Source organism: Anoplophora glabripennis, unplaced genomic scaffold (genome assembly GCF_000390285.2).
Source record: "Anoplophora glabripennis isolate ALB-LARVAE unplaced genomic scaffold, Agla_2.0 scaffold1039, whole genome shotgun sequence".
Lineage (NCBI taxonomy): Eukaryota > Metazoa > Arthropoda > Insecta > Coleoptera > Cerambycidae > Anoplophora > Anoplophora glabripennis.
In genome coordinates, this window is record NW_019426057.1 from 19,060 (window position 1) to 43,624 (window position 24,565).

At 33.2% G+C, this 24,565-nt stretch overlaps 1 protein-coding gene across 1 annotated transcript in view; it reads left to right on the forward strand.

The window, feature by feature from the left end:
• Window positions 1–24,362, forward strand: part of LOC108915137 (neurogenic locus notch homolog protein 1-like) — a gene marked incomplete at its 5' end in the record, with an annotated part of 39,612 nt that extends 15,250 nt beyond the window's left edge. The window contains 7 exons of the mRNA XM_018721101.1: window positions 10,157–10,275; window positions 15,193–15,300; window positions 15,408–15,512; window positions 15,824–16,045; window positions 19,561–19,634; window positions 19,689–19,802; window positions 24,225–24,362. Of these exons, the coding sequence (XP_018576617.1) occupies window positions 10,157–10,275; window positions 15,193–15,300; window positions 15,408–15,512; window positions 15,824–16,045; window positions 19,561–19,634; window positions 19,689–19,802; window positions 24,225–24,362 (880 nt within the window). The remainder of the gene's footprint in view (window positions 1–10,156; window positions 10,276–15,192; window positions 15,301–15,407; window positions 15,513–15,823; window positions 16,046–19,560; window positions 19,635–19,688; window positions 19,803–24,224) is intronic.
• Between the last annotated feature and the right edge of the window lie 203 nt (window positions 24,363–24,565).

Here is a 24,565-nt window from a genome sequence, read left to right on the forward strand (position 1 = left end):
ATCAGAGGCAACAAATGTGGTTCCAGCATGATGGTGCTCCAGCTCATTTTTCCATGGCCGTTAGAGAGCATTTACACCAAACTTTTCCACATAGATGGGTAGGAAGGGCCGGACCTGTTTTATGGCCTCCAAGATCGCCTGATCTGAACCCTCTAGATTTCTTTGTTTGGGGATATTTGAAGACATTAGTGTATGGTACTCCTGTAAATAGCCTGGAAGAGCTGCAGCTACGGATTAATCAAAAGTGTCAAGAAATCCAAACCAAGGAGGGTGTTTTCGAAAGAGTTCGAATATCGTTGAGACGAAGATGTCGTGCCTGCTTGGAAATGGACGGAGGGCACTTTGAACATCTTCTGTAACTTTGTTTTTTGTTTGTTAAAAGCTTCCTTTGTCGGTTTATTCCTAATAAAATAAAATGTTTGAAAAACGAATAGTGGTCCATATCTCCGCAACCGTTACTTTGCGGACCCATGTTTATTAAGACTTTTCTGCTGCTTATTTTGGTTCATACTATTACCTCCTGAAATATTTTACACTCTTTTTTAACACCCTGTATATGAGACATGGATTTCAGTTAAATCGTCTGGGTTTTTAATACGGGATATAGCTCTTACCGATAAATGAGAATCAAGATTTTTCCAAAATATTTTTTGTCATCCGAGTTAAATAATAATCCCAACAGGATCTCACCTTTATATTTTTTGAGTTACAACTGAATACACTGAAAGAGTATTCATTATAAATAATCAGTACATAAAATGTACTGATTATTTATTCATATTAATAACAATTCAGACCGTTTTGCATCTGGAATTAATTTCTCATATTATGGAACGATCTAGCGGGGTTAAGCGCCTTCTGGCGGTAAAAGAAGGCATTACCGGGAATCGTGGCAATTGGGAATTTTGGTCAGATTGATGAGACCTATCACATATCAAAAACCCAGACGATTTAACTGAAATCCATCTCTCATATAGTGTATCGTTCTGATAGGGTTAAGCGCCCTCTAGAGGTAAAAAGAGGCATTACGGGGGGGTTGTGACCATTGAGAATTTTGGTCAGATTCATAAGACCTATCTCATATCAAAAATAGAGACGAATTTGCTGAAGTCATTTTCCATAAGATTATGGCGGGGTCCTTTCGAAAAAAATAAATATCTAATAATATGTATTGCAGCTGTGTTATTTAAAATCATCGAAAATTCAAAAGTTGCCTATTAATTTAAATGTCAAACTTGACGATCATGAAAAAAGTTGGAATAAGAATAATTTAATAGAGAAACAATCATCTTAAACAACAGAAATAACATAATTTTCACTGGCAAGTTATAAACATTGTTCAAAATAATCACTGTTTTTTCTCAGGTATAAATGTATTCTTCGTCGAAAATTGAAATCTATTCTATCCAATACATCCGTAATGCGATTCCACTATTCTGCTCGAGACGCAACTAGCGAGGAAAACACAAATTCTTTTAACGTTCTCCAAAGAAAGAAGTCACACTTGTTGAGATCTGGTGATCGTGGAAGCTAAACTTGTGGGCAATTATTTCCTCTTCCAAACCATTTATTTGGATACTGGATACTGGTGGTTTAAAAAGTCTGAATATTATTATAATGAGGGAGTACTCCATCATGTAACCAATGTTCCAGTCTGAATCATAGTGGCACCTTGTCACCCGGGAATGTTTTGGAAAAATTCTAAATAAGTTTGAGGGTTTACATCGGAATACTCATGATAGTTATGTAAATTTGTAATACCTCTGCCGGGGAAACAAGCTTCATCAGTAAAACGAATTATCTTTTGAAAATTAATGTCATGATGTAAAATGAACTGGCAGAAATTCACTCGTTTAACCAATTCTTGCACTTTTCGGATATCATGTGGGTGTTGTAGATTACGTCTGATCACTCGGTGCACAGAAGTCTGCCGAGGTAGAATTCTAGTACTAATCTCGAGTATTACTGAAAACCTTGCTTGTTTCTCGAGCCCGTCTTTCAACATTGGAAAATGTTTATGGGGGATTACAGCATTTGGAAATCTTCTCCTATATTATTCAACACTTCTGTAGTTTCCTTTACATAAACCTAACACTAATGGCATGTCAACTTGTTCGCTAAATGAAAACTTCCCTGCCATTTTCAAAACACTGAGCAAACAATTACTAAAATTAAATGACTTTTTTCCTGATCATCAAGTTTGACATTTAAATTCATAGCCAACTTTTAAATTTTGGTTGATTTTAAATAACTGCTACAATATGTATTGCTAGTAATTCGCGTTTTTCTTGAAAACGACAAAGTTTTTTGAAAACTAACAAGCGTAAGAATAGTTTCAGAATTAAATTCGCTATAAAATAAGGTAATAATTTTTTAAGTCCGCCAAACGAGTTAAAAAATTCCGTCACATTTTAATAGTACATCATCCCTTATCAACCGTTAAAAATACATCAGTTGAACTCTACTTAATATCGATTAATGCTCTTGGTACGCTCACACTGTGTACTAAATTTGTTTTTTCTAAATTCAAGTACAACTGAGATATTAATTTTTTCGAAATTTGAAACCCCACTCTCAACCTATTCTCTCTAGTACCTTAGTTAACACCCTTGAGAAATAATTAATTTTCAACGTTTTATTGCGATCTCATATAACAGTATAGCAACCAACTTAAACAACGAATTGTTTTATGTTCCAAAAAAATATATACATTCTGTCAGTAGGTACGTAGTNAGTTATGTTGCTGCAACAACGACAACCACTTCTGCTGCAGTAAATGCAGTAATATTTCGTACGTGGTATGTGGTGGTTTATTTCTGCGAGCGGCACGAATATTCTCATTTAGGCGTCTACGAATATTATAGTTATTAAAATGAATAGCGTTTCGTTTAAAAAAAATCTTTATTTGGTTCTCTGCGTTATGAGGATAAACTAAAAATAAAATAATTAGGTGGGCCAAAACCACAATTAAATATTGAAATTAGTGTAACAAGCCAGAGTAAAAATTATAAAAGACAATTTAACCATAATGTATACACAAAAGCAGAGTGGCTGTGCGGGTGTGATTTAAAAAATACACTGTTTTGTTTTTCGTGCTTACTTTTCGGTGGGGATAAAGCATGGATATACAGTGTGAATGATTTAAGTAATTTAAGTCATTAGGTAAAATAAACATAAGATGTCAGATTCTGCATATTGGGATAACATACGGAAACAATGAACAGGTAACGAAAAATCGTTATGTATTATCTAAAATCGTAGATTGCATAAAATTTTGCGCTTTCGAAATAGCACTTCGCGGACACGACGAGACAGAAAATTCGGACAACCCTGATGTGTTTCGTGGACTCATAAATTTTAGTGCAGATCTTGACGACATATTAAAAGAACATCTAGCCACATGGANGTGAGGTTTCAAATTTCGAAAAAAATCATCTCAGTTACACCTACTTGAACTTAGAAAGACCAAATTTGGTACACGGTGTAAGTGTACCAAGAACATTAATCGACAGTAAGTAGAGTTCAATTGAAGTATTTTAAAGGGTTCATAAGGGACGCTACACCATTAAAATATGACAGAATTTTTAATCAGTTGGCGGACTTAAAAAATTATTACTTTATTTCATGGTGAATTTAATTCTAAAACATTTCTTACTCTTGCTAGTTTTCAAAAAGCTTTGTCGTTTTGAGTAAAAACACGAATAACTAATAATACGTATTATAGCTGTGTGGCTATGAATTAAACGTCAATCTTGACGATTAGGAACAAAGTTGGAATAAGAATAATTTAACAGAAAAATAAACGACTTAAATCAAACACTAATAAATAGCATGTCAATTTGTTCGCTAAATGACAACTTCCCGACCATTTTCAAAACACTGAGCAAACAATTACTAAAATTAAATGACTTTTTTCCTGATCATCAAGTTTGACATTTAAATTCATAGCCAACTTTTAAATTTTGGTTGATTTTAAATAACTGCTACAATATGTATTGCTAGTAATTCGCGTTTTTCTTGAAAACGACAAAGTTTTTTGAAAACTAACAAGCGTAAGAATAGTTTCAGAATTAAATTCGCTATAAAATAAGGTAATAATTTTTTAAGTCCGCCAAACGAGTTAAAAAATTCCGTCACATTTTAATAGTACATCATCCCTTATCAACCGTTAAAAATACATCAGTTGAACTCTACTTAATATCGATTAATGCTCTTGGTACGCTCACACTGTGTACTAAATTTGTTTTTTCTAAATTCAAGTACAACTGAGATATTAATTTTTTCGAAATTTGAAACCCCACTCTCAACCTATTCTCTCTAGTACCTTAGTTAACACCCTTGAGAAATAATTAATTTTCAACGTTTTATTGCGATCTCATATAACAGTATAGCAACCAACTTAAACAACGAATTGTTTTATGTTCCAAAAAAATATCATATACATTCTGTCAGTAGGTACGTAGTATGAATATATGATTATGAATAATTTAAAAGCATTAAAGCATTATTTAAGAAATTAATTAATACATAGAAAAAAACGATGGTTTTGCCATTTAGTAATTATTAAATATGTAAACATCCCGAGACCATAATTGCCAGCCTGTAGGTACCTAAATGATATGATTTATGACAGCTCTCTTGCAGGAATATCTGCTTCAACACAATTAATCAACGTAACTCAACGCTAATTAAGAGTTATTTTAAGGGGCCTGCTACTTTTATTTTGCAGTGGAACTTCATCAAAAACATGACAGAATAATCGATAACTTGTAACAAATCTTAAACAGTGAACAACTGTTTCTAATTTTACAATGTCCGACATAGTGAATAAACGATTTGCTCTTATTCATATTTTATTTTAAGTCATGTTCAAATAACTAATGAGCGCCCACTCCCATAAATAAAATTTAAAACAAATCAACAAAACACAATAATAATAATTTTAAAATAAAAGTTTGTAAAAAAAGAGATATTAACTTGTAGAAGTAGCGATGAGGAAAAGGAAGGGTTAATTCAAATGTGATAAAAAAATTGGTGAATATGCTGAAAAACTATCCGAAATAAAAATATCGGTCATAATTATTGGTTTGCAAAACGCAAAATATAGTGATTTAACGCAACTTACCTTCATATACTAAGCTGCATCCCTGAGAAGTTATAGGCCTTGAAAGTAGGGTTTCAAATTTCGAAAAAAATCAATATGCTCTGTGTCGGTTCTTATTGGAAACACCCTGTATATACAAAGTGTTAACGAAATAAATACTCAAATTTTGAGAGTGTTTAAAACATGTCGAAATATGATGAAAATCTTAGTGGAGTTTTTGTCAGTGGCGGCCCCTAAGGGAGATATGGCCCCTTGAAGGGGTAACGCAGGAAACAGTTTTTATTGCATAACTTCAAAACGGTTTATTGTACAGTCATTGAAGCTTTTCACCTCCGAATTCTTTGAAACTGAACCGATCGACTTGAAATTTGACAGATAGTTAGAGAAAAGGTCAATGAACATTAGTGACATAGTGCCGATTGACGCTTCCACCCTGTTGGGAGTTGACACCCCTTCTCGGGGGTGGAAATTTGCAAATGAGCAAAAATTTCTCGAGAAATCAATAGTTTTTGAGTTATTCATCATTGAAAACTTGTAATTTTGAGTGAAGAAAAGACACTTTTTCAAAGTATTTTTCGCGAATAACTCAAAAACTACGCATTTTATTAAAAAAAGTGCAATGAACAAAAATGTAGCTTATAAATAAACAAAGAAAATCATTTTTTAAAAAGTGTTGTACGTCCTATACAAAGCGAAATATGCTTAGTGGAAGGGGACTTGTTTTGGGGGGAATACTGGAATCGATGTATTCAACGTCAAATAACGGAAAAAGGATTCATTTTACGTGTATAACGCTCCAGGAGTTCTTTGTAGTACTCAAAAATACTCAAAAAGACCTTCAAAATGAGCACCTATAAAAGTTAGTTAGAGCAAAATTGAAGGAGTTATCGTCAAAAACAGATGGGTTGATCATATTTTTTAAGGAAAATGAGCAGTAACCGCTGTACCATTTCAATCAGAATTAAAGTAAAGCGTCTACGATTACGTAGACCCTTTACAATTAGTTTTGTTTTAGTGTTTTTCATACGATCCTGAAGTTAGACCGGTTTAGAATGCGTATTTTTTTTAATAATGTACGGTAAATGTTGAAAACGTATTTTTCATTATTCAAAAAAAATTGCCTTATTTACATAATAACTGTTTTGCTTTATTTTTATTCCTAGAGCATAAAAAATAAAGGAGATTTCGCCGCTTGAAGAATCCATTTTAGTGAAAAATCGACCTGTCTCGAGCCCTTCGATCCTTTCCCTTTAAAAAACGAAGGACTTAAAAGGTTTTATATACAAACAATCTTACAGCTCTTGAAATTATCGTTAAAATACTTTTTTGTAGGATACTATAGCTTCAAAATTAACCTACTTATGGTAAAAAAGCCAATGACATTTTTTCGGAGCTAAATAGGCTTTCTTATTTTTATATATTATATATTATATTATACAAATAAAATAAGTAAAAAAATTTAGTGTGATTATTTATATGCAGCGTAGCAATTTTTTTATTATAATAAAAATAATTTACATTAATATTGGTAAAAGGGTAGTTTATAAGAGTTGAAAATGGCAAAAGTAAAATATTCTTTCATAAACAATATAAGGGAATATTTATTTTAAATTATTGCACGATTATAGCACTCCAAGATTTAAAACGTAATTTTTTATCATTTTTTCACAGGGGTGGTTTATAAGGCTTGAAAAGTGTTATGAGATACAAACTCTTTCATAAGCAATGAGGGAATTTTTATTTTAAATAATTTCACCGTTAAAGCATTCCAAGATTTTAAAACGTAATTTTTTATCATTTTTTCACAGGGGTGGTTTATAAGGCTTGAAAAGTGTTATGAGATACAAACTCTTTCATAAGCAATGAGGGAATTTTTATTTTAAATAATTTCACCGTTAAAGCATTCCAAGATTTTAAAAAGTAAAATTTTTTACCTTTTTTGTCAATACAGGGGTGGTTTTTAGGGGTTGAAAGGGGAGCATTCTTTTATTAGCTATAAGGTAACTTTTATTTTAAATAATTGCACGATTTAATCATTCCAAATCTTTAAAATGTAATTTTTTATGATTATTTTTTGCATAGGGGTAGTTTTTAAGGGTTAAGTAAAGGGTCGAAAAGAGCAAATATATCATAAAACATGTTCGAGAACATGGAACATTATTTAATCTATGTGCAAGAACAAGATTTTTGTCAATAAAATGCTTAAAACTTTTTCACTTAAGGGTAGTTTTTACCCCTAAAAAACAAAAAGCGTCAATCGGGCTTATGTCACTTTTGAACTTGAGCCTAAGATGAGCCTTATTCTAAATTTTCATGCAAATCAGTTTCAAAAAATTCGTAGGTTACAGCTGATTTTCAGCTTCAATGACTGTACTATTAATATTAAATCACAAAATTTTGGGGTTGTATTACTATTTGTATGCTTAATAATCGGTATAATATACAAATCAAAATTTGCTACAGGGGCGTAAGAAAATGCCGGACCATAAATGGCAAATTTTACAATTTTTTTGTGTACGCAATTTTTCTACTTCCTGAAACGAAAATATGCAAATTTATCATATTTTGCATAAAAAAGTACTCTTGTTAGATTTTAATAATTCATTATGTCCTCAAATTTTCCTGCTGCAAAATAAATGTACTTATCAAATAGTTCCATAAAAAAATTACTATTTGTGACACTTAACAGAGAAATTTGTATTCAGGTACTGTAATAAACAGAGACGAAACTAAATTATTCTACTAGTTCAGACACAGAGGAATCCGCGCGGATCACCTATCCTATTCAAATTTCTCAAATTGGAATTTTGAGTAGGTAGTCTAACCAGTAGTTGACATATACTTGACACCTCTGTTAAGTGTCACAAATAGTCATTTTTTCATGGCACAATTTAATACATTTATTTTGCAGCAGGAATTTTTGAGCACGTAATGAATTGTTGAAATGGATTTTACTAGAAAACGACTCATGCTATTAAAATCTAACAAGAGTATCTCTTTTATGCAAAATTTGATAAATTTTCATATTTTCGGTTCAGGAACTAGAAAAAATTGCGTACACAAAAAAAATTGTAAAATTTGCCCCATGGTCCCGCATTTTCTTACGCCTCTGTAGCAAATTTTGATTTGTATATTATACCGATTATTAAGCATACAAATAGTAATCCAACCCCCAAATTTCGTGATTTAATATTAAACCGTTTCGAACTTATGCAATAAAAACTGTTGACATTGAAACTGTTGAAACTTTGTTGACACTTAACGTAAAGTTCCTTGTTCAGTGAGAAGTTATCAACAGACGACATAACGATCTTGAAAGTGGTATTCTATAAAACTTTTCCGTAATATCCTGTTTAGTCAGTATACATGGGTGGCTAAATGAAAACGAAACAGACCCATTTTCAGGAACTGCGTCAAGATTGTAGAAAAACGTTCAGACCCGTCGATTTTAGATTAAAGGGGAACATTCTTTGCTGGTATTTTTGACTCCGCCACTTTCACCCCCAAGCAAGGGTAAGCATCCCCCAAAATATTTAAATGGCATTGGGGGTTGAGTATTATTTCTTTTGAAAGCTCTAACAATTCTCTTTACAACAGACTTTAAATTTTATAATTCCGCCCAATACTTTGAAAAAAAATTACATTTTAAAATTTAAATTATGTTTAGTTGCTTACTTACTACTTAGTTGATTAAATGTTCAAACTGATGACCGCCCGCTTCCATACAAGAATAAAGATTTTGTTCAAAACATTCGCGCACATTCCGAAGCATTTCCGGAGTGATTCGACGGCATTCGTGGTTTATAGATTTCAAGAAAAAACTACATTCATCAGAAAAACAGATGTTAAAAAGGAACTGTGGATCGTTCCCTGCTCGGTCACTCATTATTTCGCAAAATTGCAAACGGCGGTCATAATCATCCTCATGAAGTTCCTGGACTAAATGTATTTTGTATGGATGGAATTTATTCTTCTTCAAAATGGTTTGTATGCTAGTTCGATTGATCCCAGACACAGATGCCAGCTGCCTCGTACTTAATGTAGGATCAAGATGAACTTGTCCCAAAACTGCAACTTCACTAGCTTCATTAACTATAGGTTTTTCAATTTCTCGTTTTTTATTGGCTACGTTCCCTGTCTCTTGAAATTTTTTTACTAACTCTAGAACATACTTCCTCCTGACATGTCGATCTTGATGTTGTTCATTAAATAGCTGAGCTGTTCTATTCGCACATTTATTGTTCATAAAGTAAAGCGAAATGATATCTACCCTTTCCGCAATGGAATAAACCATAGTGTTTAATTTTCAAAAACACAATTAAATAAACTACCAACCAACGCTTCCAAATAATACTAGAAAATAATTTGGAATCCACTAATTTTACGTTCATTGTGTGTGTATAGCATTCATTTCTGTTTTTTACAATTGTGTTTTTTTTACGAAAGTGATAACAAATCGCCAAAAACCAATGTAACGCAAGAAATACTAAATTTATACCATTGGCGTACTTAACTCGAATGACTGACATTTTTACCGTTACTAATTGTTTGTACATAAGTTTCAACTTTAAAATCAAAATTCTTAATAAGTATTGGGCGGAATTATAAAATTTAAAGTCTGTTGTAAAGAGAATTGTAAGAGCTTTCAAAAGAAATATTACTCAACCCCCAATGCCATTTAAATATTTTGGGGTGAGAGTCAAAAATACCAGCAAAGAATGTCCCCCTTTAATCTAAAATCGACGGGCCTGAGCGTTTTTCTACAACGACGCAGTTCCTGAAAATGGCTCTGTTTCGTTTTCATTTGTCCAGCCTGTATATTAAAAAAATTAAACTAAATGGTAATGCTCGCATGTTTCGAAAATTATATTTGTCATATGTTTTTTAAATAAATTTTATCTCACAATATACTGTTTGTTACATTCTGCAATAAAAGGTAACATACATATTTCAACGTAAACGTATTCACAAATTTCTTTTATTGTGCTGAACATTCAACAAAGGGAATTCGCATGATATTTACATAAAAAGCTTATATGTTTTGTTTTATAGGCTGGTGTACGAAACGCACTACAAAGATGTCATAACCACGCGAAATTCCAACGAAGTCACATATTCATGCTGCCCAGGATGGATCCAGGTCACTAACAGGAGTCACGGCTGCAACAAAGGTAATAAATTGCTGTCAACACCTCTGATAGAAACACGAGCGAATCGAAAACAAACAAAATAGTAAGACATAACAATGCAATTACGGGACAGTAATAAGACTGATGTACAGAACAATCCATAATTTTAATAAATATCATTTAGAGCAGTGGTATTCAACTAGGAGCGCGCGTACCTCTAGGGGGTACGTCTTAAGGGGTATGCAAAGGAATCTCTTAGGATATGTAGGTACATAGAAAGGAAAAAAAATAAGTTAGTTAATAATTAAATAATTCCATTACTTTCCAATATTCCACGATATTTCATAACATTTTATTTTTTTTTATTTAAAAACAAAAAAGGTGTTTCAAAATCTTATGAGCTTTGACCTTCATATGTGCAGAAACATAATTCCGACCGTCGCCTAAATTATTCTATGTCCTAAAAACATTACATCTATTATTCACAGTAACAAGCCTTTGATCCGATTACAAATATTATAATAAAATGCTCTATTCTTTATTATTTTAATTTAAGCAATAAAAATATATATAACGAACGTTCGCCAGTTGATTTTATGATGCCCGAGCGCCTTAGTTCATTTCTGGTTGTAATGTGACACATAGTCTAATTCTGAGTCAATGTTTTCACAACATGCTTATTAGAAGAATTATGCGAATACGCCACGCCTTTCGCGCATTTCGCGGCTCAAGAGATTTTGAAACTACTCTACTAACCAAGCTCACACTTTTTATTTACCATTACATAAACACAGTCGCACAAAAAAAAAGGAAGTTCAAATCCACATATCATTTCCGAAGGAATTCGATGCGCTGAACACAATGCTGGTAGTCAAAATTCATGACTTCACGACACATTTCGGAGAAAAGTGAAATTTTTGGGTAAAACTGGTCCAAATATGGGTTAAAACTGATTTTTCCTAAATTTTGTCCAAATATATAGTTTTCGTAGTAAGTGCTGAATCATTGGTCAAAATTTACCTCTAACCTCGATATTTCTGAGTAAATCCAAAATTAGTGCTTTTTTACATACCTGAATTTAATTAATATGAAGTTCATAAGAAACACCACTTTTACCTCCAACATCAAAATAAAATATCCAACATTATTGACAACTCTGTTTGATAAAGATATTATTTATTATCGCAATTTAAAACGAGTGACAGCTTTAGGATGAAGTTAAAGATATCCATAGAATTTTAAAATTTATACAAATTTGTTGGATGAAAATATATATGGACTTAAACAGAATGGAGAAGATTAAGCAAACATTTTTATAAATTCATGAACAATGCTGTTTTTGGAGAAATCATGGAAAATATAAAGACGTAAAATGTGTCACTAGATAGTCAAGTAGATGTGATGCAAATCATTATATGTAATTTAAAGCCAAATTTTCAGTTATACAATTTTTGATAAAGATATTGTTATAATTGAAATTAAACGATTAAACATAACATTTAATAAACCTATATATGTAGAATTTAGTATATGTATTAGATATATCGAAAACAATTGTGCATGATTTTTATTACAACTGCATTAAAAACAAAAATAATACAGCAAAATTACTACATTATGATATTAATAAATTAGTACGAGTAGTAGGTGTAATTACTATTTTAATTATCATGAATGTAAAAAAGTAGGTACTAATTTTAAATTTTACTAATAGCATCGTGTTCAGCGCCGCAAAATATGACGAAAATGATATATTTGGACAAAACTTAGGAAAAAATTAGTTTTGGGTCAATATTTGGGCGTTTTCACCCAACAATTTAACTTTTCTCCATTTGTCATGAACTCATTAATTTTAACTACAGGATCCTGTTCAAAGCATCGAATTCCTTAGGAAATGATATATGGGTCTATAGGGTTTGGACTCTTGTTATGGCTGTATATAAACTGTTTAAATTTCAATTGTAAATATAGTAACTACTAATGGTAATGTAGGCACTTAGGCACTAAAAAAAGTAAAAATAAAATCATATTTACTATCTGACATCTAGCGCTGGATTCTGGCTCTTTACTAATTCTAACTGAAACTAAAATATATTTCCTCAAATCTGACTAAGATATAAGATAAAACCGTACTTGATTTAAACATTTTTTAGAAGGGGTCCGCGAAAAAAAAGGTTAAATTCCACTGATACAGTTTGGTTAGAAGTATATGGGGGGAGAAAAAATTATGTAGAACTTTTTTCGAGAACTGTCATTAAAAGTTAACTTTTACATCACATCATTATTAAGTGTCAGAACAATAGTTTTTTGTCTACAAAACGTAGTCTTTTACATACAGGATTTATAAGACTTTTATATTCAGCTAAAAAAATCAATAAAATTATAGATAGAATCAATTCACCAGTTTTTTATTATCATCAACTATCGCTATTTGCTATCGCTCGCAGAAAACCTTTACTTCTCGAATGCAAAAATAGTATTTCGCAATCTAGAATCAAAAATAACTGATTTCTGATTTCTTCTTCCATATTTTAAATTAGACATTCTAAATATTTATTGGAACAAACATAGTTTTGACCAAAAAAGCTTGTAGCATATTCTATTACTAACTAACACTGTTCTTACAGAGGCATTTATTTATTTAGCTGAAATTTTGACAGTTGCAAGGAAACGAAAGTCGGCCATATTTTCAATAAACAGAACAAATGAAGAAACCCCCGTATACAAATTTTTAGATTTCAGTTTGAATTCCTTCCCCACATACTTCCAGACAAAGTTTATTATGACACAATATATAATACACGGTAGGAAAGTACCGATGGTCTATCTGAAGTTACGTGAGAGCGATAAAGTAAGCCATAGAAATCCATGTGATAGACAAGAATGGGTATAAGAAGTGGATCTTAAGATTCACTTCTTATTTGTGGAAGGGCGAAATGGGCGGTGACTATTAGACGCCTTCACTATACCCATTCTTGTCTATCACATGGATTTCTAGGGCTTACTTTATCGCTCTCACGTTACTTCAGATAGACCATCGGTACTTTCCTACCCTGTATAATAAATACACTACAATGAAGAAAAAATCATATTGACTAAACAAAAATTTTAAATATTTTATTTAGATAGGTTGGAAGCGTCTATTACCGTAAGACGAGTCCATTTTCAACAACTGTTGTGATTTTTGTTGTTTATTTGCTTAGTTTTGAAATAATTGTTTTTATCATGTTGCCACTTTCTTTCTTTTATGTTTTCCATCGTAAAACGCCATTTATATTGAAAACGATTCACGTTAGAGCTTTTTATGACGAGAAGACATTAGCGGTTTAAAATAGACTAAAAATTCCAATTTTCTCAGAGTCGTTCAAATTAAATCTCCGCCACTGTCATATGACTAAAAATTCAATTAGCGCCCAAAAATAGTTAATATTAATTATAATACGTGTACAAAATTTCTGTTCTGTATCTCAAACGGTTCCTGAGATATTGTTAAAAAGCTGAAAAAAACTTTTTTTTGACACCCTATATATCTCGAAAAAGGTGCGTTTGCGGGCCCATGTTTACTTTTTTTTCTAGTATCATGTACTTACAGCTGTCTCAGTTTGCATGATACACCCTGTATATTCTAAAGGACCTCGCATAGATCTTATGGGAATTGGTCCTCGGTTAAATTCGCTGTAACTGAAATATGTTGTTCTCCTCGGCCTCCTGATCAAAAGTTCTCATGAGCACAAGGCCCGAAAATCCACAGTGTGCCAGATATCAGAGGTTAAAGTACCACTTTTTTGCAACTCTATGCTTATAAATTATACCATGGGAGTTCCCTGGAAGTTTGTAGGTGGCCTTTTAGTTTTTGATTCAATCTGGGGACCCTTTTGGTTGCTGATTTCGGATGGTACTACAAACCCGGCCAATGAAAAGTAGATAGCTTTGAAATAAAACATACCTATACTTAATCGGTTCTATCTTCTCCAATTTGTAAGATAGGAAGCTGAAATTTTAGATGGTCAATACCAAAACGTGTCCAAATATCTGGAATATTCGAAAGTTGGTGCATGTTACACAGGGCGTCTAAAAAACTCGGACCAATTGTGTCAAATTGAAAGTTTAATAACTCGCTTATTTTAAATAGAACACCCTGTGTTTGATAATGCCAGTAGATGCACCTGTTAATTCTCTTTCCATTGGTATAAGCATTCCCTATACCTAAATCCCACCGATTTTGAGATATTTGAACATAAATACAGAGACGAATATAATACGACAGTTAGCTGTAGGTTGGCTGTGGAAAAACATTTAAATGTCACCAAGTGTCATTACTTATTTAGCAGATTTGCTGTCATTGCTGTAAAGCGAGTTTGTCGATTTTCCAAGTGTTTTCAATAACAATGGCACACTCTGGGTACACACACAGGGTGTTCTATTTAAAATAAGCGAGTTATTAAACTTTCAATTTGACACAATTGGTTCGAGTTTTTTAGACGTCCTGTGTAACATGCACCAACTTTCGAATATTCCCGATGTTTGGACACGTTTTGGTATTGACCATCTAAAATTTCAGCTTCCTATCTTAAAAATTGGAGAGGATAGAACCGATTAAGTGTAGGTATGTTTTTTTCAAAAATTTTGCAAAAGTCAAAATATTTCAAAAACGATTGAGTTTAAGGATAAAGTAAGGTTATGAAACTTACCTTAAAATTCAATGTAGAATCCAAAAATTAAATAAAAAATAGTACATTCCATTTGAAATAAGAGAGTTGACGTCTACTTCCGGTAAAACCGGAAGTTCCACGACGACGCCAATATTTTCAATCGATAGAACATTAGGAGAAACCTCCGTACATAAATTTTCAGAATTCCAGTATGCGTAGTTTTCCAGAAACGTCTAATTGAATGTCTATCTGGAACACCCTGTATATTTATAGTGAAACGAAATTCACTAAATTTGTCTTGTTTCAGCAATTTGCAGCAAACCTTGTTTAAATGGAGGCAAATGCGTTAAACCAGAAATGTGTGCTTGTCTTCAAGGATTCAGTGGACCACAGTGTGAAATTTTTTCCAATGAACGTAAGTATAATGGACTTTTTTCCAATAGTACTACAATTTTAATAAAATATAAGAGAAACAAAAAGTTATAGTCATCTAGCTTACTACTTGAAAATAACTGCTTTCAGCAACATGTAACAAAGTATGCCAAAACGGTGGAAGATGTTTTCATGGAGTTTGCAGTTGTGTTAAAGGATATGGTGGAGAAGAATGCGAAATAGACTTGAATGCACGTAAGTAAGTCTATAGGATTATTATACTTACTGTTTATATTTAGATATTGATGTAGATAATGGGAATTATCTAGAATCTAGTATGTATTTTGCTTTTAGACAATTTAATCAATTAAAAACATATAGGATGTTGCAAAAACTTTGTGAATGATCAAAAAATAAGACAACTTTTTGAGGGCGTCAAGTATACTTCTTTAAATCAAATTTTTCCAAAGAAAACATTTTTTAATTAATACACTGAACTTGACCTAACATAATTATTTAGGATTGTCATTATACCACACTGACATGTATTTGTTTGTTTTGTTTAGCCCACTGCGTGAATGGGTGCGAAAATGGTGGAACTTGTGTTCGACACGAAGTGTGTCGATGCTTAAAAGGATTCACAGGACGTTACTGCGAAGAGGACGTGGATGAATGCAAGGAAGAGAAACCCTGCGATCACATATGTTATAATGTTCCGGGTAGTTACAAATGTCAATGCAAGGAAGATTTTGTCCTACAAAAGGACGGCCAGTCTTGTCGCAAGGAAGGTAATATTTAGATTCCTCGTTAACAATGCTATAGAGATAGAATACAGGCGGCGCGTCGCGTGGGAGATAAATACATTTTGTAAGATTAATTTTTTCAACAAATGTATATAAATTTCTTTTTTACACGAGTCTAATACCCTTTTACGATATTGGTAATGGTATTAAGCAAATTCAAATACGAAGCGCATTCCAAAACTAAGTTCGGTTTGGTCATAAAAAAAATAAGCTCGTGAGGTTTTTATTGACAGTAATATTTTACTACATATCTACTTTACTTTTCCACTGAATCGCCGATCACATCTATACAGTTTCTGTAACATTGCACCAGCACCTGCGGTCTGGGAATTGAACCAATTGGTAACACTAGTCTTGAGTTCATCGTCGTTTTGAAATCGTTGGCCGCCCAGCCACAGTTTCAAATGCAAGAAGCGGAAATAGTCGCTTGGTGTAAGGTCGGGACTGTACGGAGTGATAAAAAAATTACCAACAAAAATCTTGAATATTCTTGGTTTTGGCAGCGGTGTGAGGGCGTGCGTTGTCTTGAAGGAAGCTTATGCCAGACGACAGTCTCCCGCGGCGTCGATTGTGGATCGCACGTTTCAGTTTGATTAGCATTTCACAATATACGTCAGCTGTAATTGTTGACCCACGGTCCATGAAATTAATCAAAAGGACACCCTTACGTCCCAAAAAACGGTAGCCATCATTTTTTGATGCGAGAACAGAGATTGCTTAATTTTTTTTTGGTTTGGGTGAACTTGAATGGCGCCATTGCATTTACTGTTGGTTCGATTCTACGTTGGTGTACAATATCCACGTCTCGTCGCCCGTAACAATGTGGAAAAGACAAATTATGTCCATCTTATCTACAGCGCTCCAAAAACTGTCGTGCACTACGTATTCTCTGCTCTTTGTGCTGATCAGTTAGCATTTTTGGCACCCACCTCGCACACAGTTTCCGATATCCACGCCGTTCAGTGAATTGAGATTCGAGAAACATTTGGGAATTCATCAGCCAGACCACTAATCGTCAATCGTCGATCACTTCGAAGTCTTTGGTTCACTTGATGTTGTCAGTCCGATTAATAGGCCTGCCATTCCGCTGTTCATCGAGCACATTTGTGCGGACACTTCGAAATTCTCCCATTTTCGAACTTGTTTAACACTCATTATTTCAGGTCCATACACTAGACACTAAGCGTAACTCACGATGGAGCTGAAGATCCTTTTGCCAGCAAAAATCACACCGCGCACTTCACAACTGGCGGGATCTACAACTGGCAGGATCTAGCCATTGCGATCTGCTCTCACCGACTACTGAAGACTACTGAATTAAACCAACACTGCACTAACTATCAGTTAAATATTAGTCATCGGACCTTAGTTTTAGAATACGACTCGTATATTCCAAAAATTTTCCTATAATTCTATCAACTGAAGTTAACGGTGTTCTTTGACACCAAAAATCTAGGTATGCAAATAATATCTAACCTCACAGACAACGGGCTACATGTTACATTTATTTTATTAAATATATATTTTTCTATCACTTCTTATACTGTTACTTTATTTTTAAAATATTAAACTAATTCAAATAAATTCAAAATATTTTAATAATATCAGATCAAACCGAATTCTTTTATGCCAAAAATATAGCCTTAATAAAATATGGATTATTTTGATTTGTCATCTACAAAGAAATGTGCGACAATAATACGAGCTCGATTCAGAAAATAACCGAACTTTATTTTTTAAACAAACTATTATTAATTTTATACATTATTGATCCTTGTCTCCTACAAAGTACTTTCCTATTCACCTATTCACATACTTTTCCCAGCGGTGTTTCTGTTTCGCGAAGCAGTCCTGGATAGCTACCTTTAAAGTCTGTAACGAATTTGCTTTGATGTCATTAATAGTCTGAAAACGGCGTCTTTTCAGCACTGATTTTAATTTCGAAAATAAGAAAAAATTGCTAGGAGCCAAGTATAGCTAGTAAGGAAGGTAAGGGAGGACAGTAAGCTGGTTTTTGGCACAAAACTGACGAATTGAAACAGCTGAGTGTGCGGGCGCATTGTCATGCGTTGTCTCGCCCCAACTCTGCTCTCTTTTGCCAAATTTTTCAACGAAACAATGGGAAAACCCCTCAAAAAAGTCAACGGTTCAACCTGAAAAAAAAAATCAAAAAAAAAAAATCCAATAAAAGCCAAAAAAACCGGGAACAACAACTGAAAATGGAACCAAAACGAACGGCCTTCCTGGGACCGGCCGGGAAATCCTTTGTCAATCCACTGTGATGATTCAACTTTTGTCTCAATGTCGTAGCCATACCCAGCTTTCGTCTCCCGTTATGATTCTATGAATAAAAGTTTCATCATCATTAGATTGTTAAGACTTGCCGACAAACGTCAACACAATTTTCTTTCTATTCGGTCATCAAACTAAGAGTTGCATTAAGCAACTCGATGCATGTTCAGTTTTTCAGTAAAAATTTATTGGCATGAGATGATAACTTCTTCTACAATTTCTCCGACAGTCAATCGGCGATTTGGGATTTGCACGCACCAGATCTTTGACTTTGGGAGCCATCAATTGAAGTCGAAACCGTCCTGGTCGAGGATCATCTTCAATTGACTGACGATCGACTACCTACTTTTCGTGAAAACCATTCATAACACTACGTACGACATCATTTCCGTAAGTTTGTTTCAGCAGTTGAAACCTTTCCGCGAAAGTTTTCCCCAGTTTCACGCAATATTTTACGTTGCATAGTTATTTCAGGAAATCACAAATTTCAAAAATGGTCACTAACACTTAAACACGTTGCACTCAAATAAAAATATATCACGTAAACTAAATGAGATATCAACAACCCAAGAACTGTGCCAAGAACATGTATTTGCGCAACGCAATGCTGCCAACCGCATCATGTCAGTCATGTCACTAAATATCTCCATTAGCGCGTAATTAAAAAAGTTCCTTTTTTTTGACATTCGTACGTCAATTTGAATACAACTTGTATCACTATCATTCCCACAAAATTAAAGCAACTTACCCTCATTGCAAAATCTTTTTTGTTACTCATTTTGATAAATTTTTATTTGTTGTAAATAAAGCTGTTGAATTAGGTACAAAAATTAATTTTTTTGTATGTATCTGTATAAAAATAGTTTAAGCAGATTTAAAAAAACAATTTGTTTTTTGTTATTCAACAAAACAAAAAACAACCAAAAAAACGAAAAACGTCTATATTTTTTAAAATCAGCATAACGAATCGCGTTTTTCACGGTTTTTCTCGAAAACATTTATTTATTTCCTCGAAAAATTCAAGAAACCCTGCAAAAATTGGTCGTACCTGTACAATTATGTTTCATGCTCTTTTTTCTAAAATTATTGGTGCCAACAATAATTACCGCGTGTATTGTTTTTACAGCATTGTACGTTGCCTAATGTCAAGCGTATTTATAATACCTATGTATTATTCTACTCAACTAACTATATAATTTTCTTTACAGGCAACGACGGAGGATTTGAAGCCAAAGACTTGGAATTTGAAATGATCGATAAGCGACTGTCAAAATTGGAAACTGTAAATTACAAATTTTTTTCAAAATCAATAAATATCTAATTCTTCTTATTACAGATGATGGATGATCATAAAAATGATGTGTCAAAAGATGATATTCAAAATTTGTATAAAAACCTAAATTTTATATCAAATGATGTCACACAATTAAAAAGTCAAGTGACTGATGTGGTATGTACTATTATTCATTAGGTCGCAATGATTTTCTGTTAAATTTATTGGATACATATTAACAATATTGTGGTGTTTTCACTTTTGAAATTTACAGCCCCCTTAAACTTCAATTGCTTATTTTCTTTTTTTAGTTTTTGTTTAGTAGGGGACTATAACCCTTCATATACAGCGTGGTAAAAAAGTTTTGCATAAAATTCATATTTTCGTTAAACAATTCTTTTTTCGAAAAACGGTGAGACCCGTCGATTTTTATTTGATCCAGGGCACCTTGTTAAGCGGAAAAAAAATTTTTTTCGATAGTCCATTTACGGCAGCGATGACATAATATTTTTTTTTAAATGACAACGCATATTTTTTTCGTTCGAAATTGATGACAGTAATAATTATTATCTAAACAACGGTGTGAAAATTTCGATGTTTTACATAACAATTTTTTTTAGAAAAATGCACCTTAAGTTCTTATAAGTGATAATTGTCTACTTACATTATTAAAGGCTCCGAAAAGGACAAAGTTGACAAAATTACATTTCAAACGAGTAAAATTACACCCTGTACCATTTGGCATTGTCCTATGCGTGTGTAAACGCCGTCTACATTTCGTTCAAGCATTCCCGGGTCGATTTGATTTATTTCAAAACGAATACGGTTTTTAAGTTCTTCCAAATCACCTGGTCTGTTTGTGTACACACGCGATTTCAAATAGTCAAAAGTCTAGAGGTGTTAAATCAGGCGAACGCGGAGGCCACTCGATTGTTCCGCGTCGCCCGATCCACCGGCCAGTAAACGTGTTATTCAAGTACTCCCGTACTTGCACTCCATAATGGGGCGGTGCACCATCTTGCTGAAGCCAAATTCTTTCCTCAGGAATATTAGGATCCTCGTTGTTCGGGAATAACTCTGGTAAGCTTGGGACCAAATCGAACCGCAGGAAATCCAAATAGCGAGCAGCAGTTAAATTTTCCTCGAAACAATACGGGCCTAAAATACGACGCCCTATTATTCCCGCCCAAACGTTCACCTTTCGGGGGTGCTGATGATCTACTTCTTGCACCCAGTGCGGGTTTTCCTGAGACCAATACCGGCAGTTATGTCGATGCACCGATCCGTTAAGATAAAAAGTAGCCTCGTCAGAAAAAATTATGTTCTTGAGGAAGTCGGGGTCTCCGTTACATCGATGCATTAAATCTTCACAAAAGTGGAGACGGCGGTCTGGGTCGTCCTCAGTCAATGCATGTATCAAGTGACCCTTACAGGGGTGAAATTTCTCTTTTTTGAGTAAGTTCACCACAGTTACATGTGAAATATCATTGTTCAATGCAATCGACCTTGTACTAGAATGAGGGTTGTCCTGGAGCTCCACCAGGATATTCAATCTCGTTTCATCATCTACTCTTTACTCGTTTGAAATGTAATTTTGTCAACTTTGTCCTTTTCGGAGCCATTAATAGTGTAAGTAGACAATTATCACTTATAAGAACTTAAGGTGCATTTTTCTAAAAAAAATTGTTATGTAAGACATCGAAATTTTCACACCGTTGTTTAGATAATTATCACTGTGATCAATTTCGAACGAAAAAAATATGCGTTGTCATTTAAAAAAAAAATATGTCATCGCTGCCGTAAATGGGTTATCGAAAAAAAATTTTTACACATAACAAGGTGCCCTGGATTAAATAAAAATCGACGGGTCTCACCGTTTTTCGAAAAAAAATTGTTTAACGAAAATATGAATTTTATGCAGAACTTTTTTACCACGCTGTATAATTTGTTTCATTTAGAGTATATCCACTCCCATAACTTTTTTATTTATCACCTTATTTTAGCTTTTTTGTCAGATAGATCTCGTAAAAATGCGTTAGAGGCTCGCCCTTACATCTTTTATATTTTTTCAGTTGAGTCTAAGTAGGTATTTATATTTTTAAGTCATCCTGTAAAAAAAAATTATGTGTTGGAAAAAGACGCAGAAATTTTAAAAAAACTTTGATTATACCAAACACATAAAAATTATGTTCTTTCTTTAAAAACTTCAAAATTAATATTTCAACATGGGGGGGGAGGCGGTTATAAACTATAACAAACTTTGTGGTCCGATCGGAGTAATTTTGATGTCGTTGAGTAGGCTGGACCTTCCTGCGTCCAATAAAACTGGAGGAAAATGGTGAACCTTTCCTATTTTGCTATTTTTATAGGATTTAATGTCTTAAGTGAGGTGTAAGTGAACTTTGCGTGAAAACTAAATTTTTCTAGGCACCTAGTGTAGGGGGTAAATTCGTATGTAGGGGGGTGGCAAATCAATATACTGTTCTTAAAGGCAAAAAGGACAAATTTGTGATATAAGGGCAATTAAATTGGCTGTTTCGGCGGATTTTATAGTTTTTTTTGTAATTTTGAGGATTGGTAGTGGAAATATGCACAGGGTGATATATTTGAATATTTTACTGTTTTGAGTTACAAGGCGATTCCTAATTTTCAGCCCTTTAGGGATCATTTTTACCTTATAGATATCTTTTTAATCTATACAGGGTGATTCAGAACGTATCCAAAAAAAATTTTTGGATGTACATGGGACTCTTCCAATACAACTATAAGGATTTTACAAAAAAATTTTTTACGATATTGATTCCATATCTCATGCTGCATCCATTCCCAAATTTTTTTGGATAAGTTGTGAATCACCCTGTATAGGATGGAATAAAAAAAATTTGGAATTTAGAAACGAAAATCATGTCGAATTCTACAGGAAATATCTGAAAGAAAACACAAATTTTATAATTTAATGCACTATTCTTGATAAAAAAAATCAAGTTTTCATATTATGATTACTGTAATACTTATTCTTCAGCCCTCAGGCAGGACAGAATTCACAGAATATTCATCGTACGTTTCTGCTATAAACAATTTTGAGATTGTTGTAGTCGTTGAATCCAAAAAATGTAGCATTTCAGTTTCGAAATTCAAGATACCGAATCCAATATAGCGAGTGTGGTGATTCTACAACACCATGCCCCTCCTGGGCATCGAATTTTCGAGCATAAAAAGCTCTAATACAGCAATCTCTATAAATTTATTTACTCTAATTATTTCGTCTATTATTAATGCTCTTGAGTTATTAAACACATGTGTGCTCCTAACAAATTTGGAGCATAAAGGCGCGTATTCACCAAAAAAGCGAGCAAGAGCAAACACAAGCGAGCGAGCGAGCATTCTGCATCAATAATAGCGAGCGAACAAACGTTCGTTTGTTCGCTCGCTGTTCGTTCAAAAAAGATCGAGAGGAAGGCGAGAGGAGAGGAAGGCGGTACATCAAAGAATATACTTGTTCGTGCTTGTTCGGTGTGTGCCATCTATTTGCATTCACATTTTTCTCCTTATATTTAAAGAGACGTCATCAAGAAGAACCCAAACCAATTCAGTAAAGACCTCGATAGAGACACGTGGATACATCTTACAAAAAAATCGATAAAAAACGAAACGGCACAAATACCTCCAATACCGTTAGAGATAGGTATAGGGAACCTATACACAGTTCGAAAGAGTTTTAAATTTCCCAACTCCCAAAGTAAAAATATACTGGGTGTTCCATTTAAAAAAACATAACTTTGATATGGTACACTTTTCCTGGACACCCTGTATATTTCCAAATATTTTTAAAATGTCGCCGTAATCAACCTACACATACCCACCTAAACAGGTTTCTGTAACATTTGCCGTTTGGTCACTAGCGACCGAGGCGTTACTGGTGGCCCACCCTGTATACCTATTTTTCTAATTGTCATATTGAAAAAATGTACGCCATCTCGATTGAATGTCCTTATGTCTTGCATTCTTAGAAGTACGTATATGTTTAAAGTTCCAACCAAGATTTGACCTACTATAAATTTGTAATGAGTATTTAAATACACCTATATTATTTAATGCGTGTAAAAAATGTATAAATTTAACAGACTCGAAAATTCCACTTCCATAGAATCTATTTTAAGACAAATTTGTTACTTTAACTACACTAAAAAAGAATGTAAAAGAAATCCAAATTTAAAAAAATGTTGTTATATTTTACAATTAGGTGCCTACCTGCTAGAAAAGGAACTTCTGTCATGTAACAAATAAATACCTATTAAATAATAAAAAATAAACGTAATTAAACAAAAACTATTAATTACACGTAGTTGTTATAACCAATTTTTAAAACAATGTTGCAATTAGTTGCTAGAATCAGCATCGTAGCTAGGGACTGGCCAGGGGCGAAAACCTCAAGGGGACGCGCTCGCACTTTAATGTTATTGTATTATATTCTCTTACTACAAAATAGGGAAATTTTAGGGAGGCAAAATTCAAATCTTGACCTTAGCTACGATTTTGGCTAGAATAATTTATTTTAATAAGAGACCTATACGTTAGTAATTCTATATTTGTTTTCAGGAGACCTACAAGAATGATATGTACATATTCAAAAATAAATTAATTACCATCGAGAAAAAAGCTGAAAAAGTTGATGATTTGATATTGAAATATGACAAACTAAAAAAATGTGCATTTTATAATAAAATATGTTTGTGAAAATTGAGTGAGTGTTAAATATTCGTACTGTGTATATGTATGTGTATCTACAGGTATAACAATTACCTAATACTAGTATATTATTCCTCATAAGCACTGCCATTTTGTAATATTAATTTTTAGTTGTATAAAATAAAACTTTTAAGTATATGTTTACAAAAATTTTATTTTTGATACAAATATTTCAAGTTACATTATAGGTA